General features: G+C 57.8%; 1 protein-coding gene across 1 annotated transcript in view; it reads right to left on the bottom strand.

The window, feature by feature from the left end:
• The window catches only part of LOC104272888 (cadherin EGF LAG seven-pass G-type receptor 3-like), a gene marked incomplete at both ends in the record, with an annotated part of 39,577 nt that overhangs the window by 11,548 nt on the left and 21,349 nt on the right, over nt 1-6,680 (bottom strand). Inside the window, 14 exon segments of the mRNA XM_009867999.1 lie at nt 11-166; nt 350-550; nt 691-864; nt 1,555-1,661; nt 1,747-1,883; nt 2,037-2,177; nt 2,815-2,941; nt 3,582-3,661; nt 3,968-4,080; nt 4,635-4,809; nt 4,860-5,123; nt 5,302-5,428; nt 5,732-5,899; nt 6,202-6,414. Of these exon segments, the coding sequence (XP_009866301.1) occupies nt 11-166; nt 350-550; nt 691-864; nt 1,555-1,661; nt 1,747-1,883; nt 2,037-2,177; nt 2,815-2,941; nt 3,582-3,661; nt 3,968-4,080; nt 4,635-4,809; nt 4,860-5,123; nt 5,302-5,428; nt 5,732-5,899; nt 6,202-6,414 (2,183 nt within the window).

The raw sequence follows: 6,680 nt of genomic DNA, 5'->3' as shown, positions 1-6,680 counted from the left end.
TGTGACAGACTGCCCGCCCCAGAGTAGATCCTGCCGTAAGAGGCAGCAGGTACAGCCCTGTGACCCAGCGTGGAGGTCTTGTACCACGTCAGCTCGTTGGTCATCCTGCCAACGGACGGCAGGGCTTGGAGGGTCGGAGGGTATTGCAGGCGGTTCTTCAAAATCCCTGCACCAGACAGAAAGAGAAGTCAAATCTTTTCCTAACAGTGAAAAGAGCATTAAAGCTGGGGGAGATAAGCCACACATCCCCCAAGGACACAACAAGATGGATCTGATGCTAAGCCTTCACAGCCACATCAGTCTGAGACAGACAAGGCCCCACTCTCGCCTGCTTGCTCCGGGCTGTTACCTTTTCTTTGCCGTTGGGTCTGGGTGAGGGAGTTCTCGTCCCCGCTGGTCAAGGCCAGGTCTGGCTGATTATTGTTGGCTGCATCTTTGTTGATGTCAAAACCCAGCTTCCGCTCAGAGCCCCACTTCTGTAGGGAGCAGGGGTGAACCTCGCACTCGCCCAGAGCTGGCCAGTATGACATGAGGTCATTGCCATCCACGTCTGGTGAAGGACGCATCAAAAGAGGCCCGGGGGAAGAAGGAGAGAATATTTCTGTGAGGACTTGAACCCACTGCAAGACACAGCCTGGCGCCCAGGGACCTGAGCTGACCCCTTCTCCTGCCAGAGCCCCTGGGACTTGCCTTTGGGAGTGGTGTTGGTGGGGTTAGTGAGGAGGCGTTCGCTGTGTGCTGCACGCTTGAACTGGCGCTGGAAGCGGCCCCGCAGGCGTACATTCTCCTCGCTCTCTGAGGACGGAATGGAGAGGCTGCGCTCTTCATCCAGAGACAGGTCACTGTCTGAGTCTGAGTCCTGGTCTGTAGGGACACAGTGTGTGTTGGAGAGACACTTCGAACGAAGGTGTGAGAGGCTCTCGGTAGCAGGACCACCGCAGGGCTGACCACCCTTCCTGAGGACAACAGCCTGCCCTACCCCTCGCTGCCCTTCCCTTGGCAGCAGCCTGTGCCCACTGCCTTGCCTCTATGACCAGATGCCCCTAAGAGAAGCCCGGCTCCATCTTGCTGCATCTCCCCATAAGGCAGCTGCAAATAGCCACAAGATCCCCTTTGCCTCCTCTTCCTCTGGGCTGAACAAACGCACCTCCCTCAGCCTCTGCTCACCCGTCCCATGCTCTAGCCCCTGCTGGTCTCACTCCAGTGAACCAAACGTCTGTGTACTGCTGGGGAGCCCAGTGTCCCCAGGGAACACCTGAGAGTCTGTGCCCCCTCTCTCACCTCCTCCAGTTCTAGCTCCTTGGAGGCTTGCTATGCCCTTTGCCATCCGGCCGGGAGGAGGCAGTGCTAAACTGTCCAGGAGGAGGCTGTGCTAAGCAACACAGTTGCTGCCTCTCCTCCTATCCGCAGCGTGCTTGCAAGTCACAGCTGAACATGAGGTGGAGGATGTAACCACACACCCAGAGCCTGCACTGGGAAGAATTTCCTTAGGCCAGGAATGAATTCTTGATGCACAGGGCCGGCCCCAAACCCAGGCACAGGGCTAGGCCTTACCTCCTCCAGCATCACGGTGGAACATGGCCACGTCGATGTCCGTGGGGCCAGCATGAGCTAACAGGCTGTGATCTAGGGCCGAGCCCTGACGTGTGGTCACGTTGTCTCTGAAAGAAAGGAGGCCCGAAGGGTCACAGCGGCAGGAGCTCCCAGCTCTGCCCAGTCACCCCGGAGCCCCGCGCCACTCCCTACCTGAGGTAAGCCCGCTGGCTGGAGTGGGTGCGAGCAGAGCGCACGCTGCTCACCGAGGAGATGGTGGAGGCCCCCAGGGTGATGCGGATAAGCCCACTCTCCTCAAACAGCGCTGTATTGTTATAGGCGTTGGGGCCCTGGTGAGACCAGGAGAGAGGCCATGTGCCCTGTTACGGAGGTGCCACCGCAGCCCAGGGGATGGCCTTCCCACCCGCACACACCGTCCCCCCAGGGAAGAGGGGATGTCCCCCTGTTGGCTTCAGTCCCAGGCAGGCAGCTTGTCCCCAGACCCCTGGGCTGCTCCTGCTCTTGCCCACCTGCGTGCTCCTCGTAGCCTCCTCGCTCTGCCCCTTCTTGCCAAGGCAAGCCAGCTTCCAGGCTTCCCGCACCTCCTCATTCAGCACGCAGAACAGGACCAGCACAGCCAGGCCCTGCAGGGAGAGATGCCGTGAGAGACAGCTCCCCACTGCCGGCCAACCTGCTCGCCCACAGCGCCAGAGCTGGGACAGCCCCTGGCTCCTCCAGAGGCCCTGATGGCCACCAGGACTGGGATGCACCAAAGAATCCCCCAACACCAACTGGTGCTAATCCCAATGGTGGCCATGGGTGAGGGAGGAAAAGGTGGGGTATCCTTCCAGCTGGCAGTGACCAAGCAGTCCCCTGCAGCAACACCAGCTGCAGTGGCAGCAGGAGGTCTGTGGGGTGCTGTGGTCGCTCATTTTTGGGGTGTCCGACACCTCCACTGCAGGCTGCTCTCTTGCTCTGTCTTCTGAGAGCATGGAGGCCCCTTCTCTCCAAAGACGGTCCTTGCTGCCCCTTGGATGTCACCTCTGAACAAAGCGCTTTGCAGCCATCCCCTGCTCCATACCACCGCTCGCTGTGGGCACAGCAGCGAGGACCGGCAGGAGTCCCCTGGTGCCGCAGTGGTGAACACAAAAGGGACACGGAGCCCAGCGTGGTGTTGGGGGCTAAGCACAGAGCACCCACTCTCCAGAGAGACGGTTGTGGGGACAAGAACATGCTCCTGGGCTGACCCATGTCTTCCCCTGGTAGAGACCAGGCAGTTACCTGGAGGCTGCAGAGGACAGTGTAGAGGTAGTGGAAAGCCAGGACACTGTTGTTGACAGCCAAGAGGCCAAAAAGCCAGGTAGTGCTAATAACTAGAAGCAGAACAAAGGAGCTCCGTAACGTCATGCTGGAGAGAGAGAGACAGACAGACAGGCACAGACACACACCAAGAGGTTAGTGCGTATTGTTAATCGACAGTCTAGTGCTCACAGAGAGAGATCCAGAGAGGAAAGCGTGCTCCTGCTCAGCCTTCCCTGCCGCACCCAGCACCGCGGGCACAGCCCTGCACAGCGGCTCAGCTGCCCCCAACTCCCAGGCTTTCCCTTCTGGATCATATACGGCAAACAGGAGCCCAAGCGACACAGGTCATTTGGAGCCACAGAGAGCTGAACCAAGCTCCAGGGCTAGCTCAGGAGGGAGCGGGGAAAGGTCTCAGAAGGAGCATGTAGGAGAGGAAGAAGTAGGTGTTGAGAATCAGCAGAAGCAGAGTGTTGAATCCAAGCAGACACAAGGGATGGCTGTGAGGGCAGGTGGTGAAGGGGAACAAGCTGGCAGGACAGGAGATGGGGACTTAGAGCAAGAAGAAAGGACCAAGTTTAGGAAGGGTTAATGTGGCTGGCAGGTGTGGGAGAGGAGACTGGCTGCAAGGCTGACACTGATGCACAGAGAGATACTCTGCGATGGCGGAAGCAGGAGGATGGTCACTGAAGATGCTAAAAACCATGAGCCACAGTAGCTCTGCTGGGAGTTTGGCCACTAATACTCACAGAACCGATTTCTTCTTGGTCTCCTTTTGGCCTGGGGAACAGGACATCTTGGCCACAAGCAGGAACATGACCCCATTCATCTGAAAGCGTTGGCACTGATTAGAAGCTGTGCCAAGTGCCGGCTCTGACCTAACATCCCCAGAGCGTAGGCACACTCCAGGTCCACCAGGCCCATGCGAATGTCCCCTCCTTTCCCCTTCATGCCTGAGCCATGGCCTCCCCCAGGTTTGGCTGGAGCGAGAAGGCACAGATAGAGGGCCTCTAACTGAGAAAGGAGAGTACAGAGGATGGGGCAGGGAGTGGGCAGCTGAGGAAGGGGCAAGTGCCCATGGTGTGGAAAAAGGAAGGCAGGAGAGGGCTGTGGGTGAAACAGGACAGGGTTTTACCACAATGACGACAGTAATGGGGCCTGCAAAGCTCCAGACCAGCTTATCATGAATGGAAATCCAGCAGAAGTCAGGGTTCCCGTAGCCCTCGGGATCCAGGCCAACAGTCAGCCCTACAGGAGGAAAGGAGATACCAGGTCCAGACCCAGGAGCGTTAGACTTGCCCAAGCCACACCGATCCCACCCCAGCACTGAAGGCCATGAAGAGGCTCTCTTCCTGCTCTCTGCCCCATTTACAGGCTTCCCCACCACAGGGGAAAGAGCCAGGGCTGTGAGCCCCAACATCGGAGCCTTTATTTTGTTTTCTCCAGGCATCCCTGACGCAGCCCAGCCCACAAGACAATTCACTGCCAGCAACAGGTCAAGCAAGCACACAGGCTTGGAAAACCAAGAGACCTTAACCACAAGCCCTGGGACAGAAGAAGTCCACTGAACAAGCCATGGGGAGGTGCGCTGAGGAAGTAGTTCTCCCCAGGAGGCAAGACAACAGCCTTTGATACTATGTCCACAGCTGGCTGCCACGGCACTGCTTGCTGCCAACACTGTTGCCTGTAGCAAGCCCACCCTCAGCTCTCCCCACTGGACAGGTGAGCCAGGCAACAGCAGGGGCTCAAGAGGCTGCTGAGAACTGATGCTGTGGCAGTGCTGTGGGACAAGCAGCTCTTACCAGTGATGATGGCGGGCACTCCCCAGCCGATGGCATAGTAGAAACGCATGGCCCCCAAGTTGACATTGCGGGCTTCGGTCTGCATGCGGTAGATGTGGAGGCCCTGGACAAAAAGCCAGGCGAAGGTGGAGAGGAAGAAGCAGTGGAGGAGGATGGCAATCACAGTGCAAAGAAACTGAGAAAACAAAAGCCACTCAGAGATGGTCCCACTGTGCCAATTCTAACTGCATCATCCACGCCTTGCCCCCACGCCCATGGGTGTGCTTGTTCAAGGCTACAGACCTGGTTCTCCGTGCGGTTGATGCCCAGGAGAAAGAGCAGCTCAGAGAAGAAGAGGGTGACTGATATGTTGGAGTGGATGCCACGTGTGTTGGACTTCAGGCCTTTGAGGCAGGTCAGGAAGGAGAAGGTCATCAGCAGAGCCACCAAGGAGAGAGTCACCAAGGAATAGGTGACAATTGCCAATGTCTCTAGGTCACCTTCAAGTTGCTGCAGCAGCAGAGAACCAAAGGCAGATGGTGGTATTAGGGGGAGACACAGGAAGGCTGCTGAGACCTCAAATTCTACTTGTGTCCCACAGGGAATTCTCTGCCTGTGCCTGCTTATTCTGGGACTTAGAAGGTAACAGACCCCCACCACTGCCCCCAAGCCCACAGACTGAAGTTACCTCTCGGTGTGAGCTGTCCATCAGAACTCCAAAGGTGCCAAACTGGGAGCACTGGCAGTGGACATGTGTGGTGTTCCGGTAAACGACCTCGCAGTCCCTGGCTGTCCAGAAGCCAGATGGGTTGGTCCTGCAGGCACCAAAAAGCAAAGCACACTTAGGCGTGCAGACAGATGAGTGTGGTGCATGGGGAAGGAATCACAGAAGAGGGGTGATTTTTCTTCCAGAGGATACAACTGCACTCCTACAGCTGAAGTGCTGGAGCCAGAGCCCTGCAGCGACCCTGCTCCACCCTCCCAGCAGGAGCCCCTCGGGAGACGGCAGAAACCCCTATGTTCCAATGCTGCCCAGGCACAGCCTGGGAGACTCAGGGAATGAGCAGGTGCCCAAGGAAAGCAGCTCAGAGAGAGTGGTCCAGCTGTGCTTGACTTACGGGTTGGAGTGGTTCCACTGGACACAGAGAGGCTTGCTCCTGTTGGCCGTCTCCAGCAGGTGAAATTCCAGCACAAGAGGGGTTTCCAGGGGCCCCCGCAGGAAGGTGTGATTGCTGAACACAGATACGCTCACGATCGGGGAGTTCATCACAGGATTCTTGGGGAGCCTGCAAGGAGGAGCAGAGCTCTACCATCACAGTGCCCAGCAGCTGCAGCCATCCCGAGACTTCCCAGATGCCCCACACTGATGTGCCCCAAGGAACAGCTCTGCCCAGCCCATGTCAAGCAGTCGGGAAGCACGGGGCAGGGCAACGCCAGGGTGAGGAATAGGCGGAGCTCTGCAGGACCATCTGGCTAGGAACCAAACCCAAACTGTTGCAGACTCAGCAACTGCTGGACTGAGCAGAGCAGAGTCCAGACAGCCTCTCTCCACTGGAGCTTGTGGAGGGCAAAGGGGAGAAGGATGTACCTGACGCTGCGGCGATCCACCTGGTAGCGTGCAGGCAGCAGCCCCCCCAGGGTGCGGTACATGATGAGGATGATCACAGTGAGAGCAGGTTCAGGCTCCGGCAGTGCCTGCCTTGGGGAGGAGTTCTCCACAGTGTAGTTCCCTTCACCCCCAGCCAGCGTGGGCACTGCTGTGGGGGCAGCTGAGGCACACAGAGTCAGGGTGAGAACAGACACACACGCACAGCTGCTCTGAAGGCAACTTGTGGGGCCACCAGGAGCCTTTGGGACATGGTGAAGTCAGAAGCTCTGAGCTCTCAGGGGTGATGTGTGGACCTCTGACAGAGCCAGGTCTCAGCAGGGATATGTGCAGACTAGATGACCTATAAAAGGTCCTTTTCAACACAAACCATCCTATGACTGCGTATCTTCTCTGCCAGCCACACCCACCCATGCCGTACATTGAGTGATGCTCACATACTCACTTTCAGCTTTCGGGGG

This window comes from Apaloderma vittatum, unplaced genomic scaffold (assembly GCF_000703405.1).
Source record: "Apaloderma vittatum isolate BGI_N311 unplaced genomic scaffold, ASM70340v1 scaffold24144, whole genome shotgun sequence".
NCBI lineage: Eukaryota > Metazoa > Chordata > Aves > Trogoniformes > Trogonidae > Apaloderma > Apaloderma vittatum.
The sequence above is the reverse complement of the archived record's forward strand: the minus strand, read 5'-3'. Positions and strand labels throughout refer to the sequence as shown.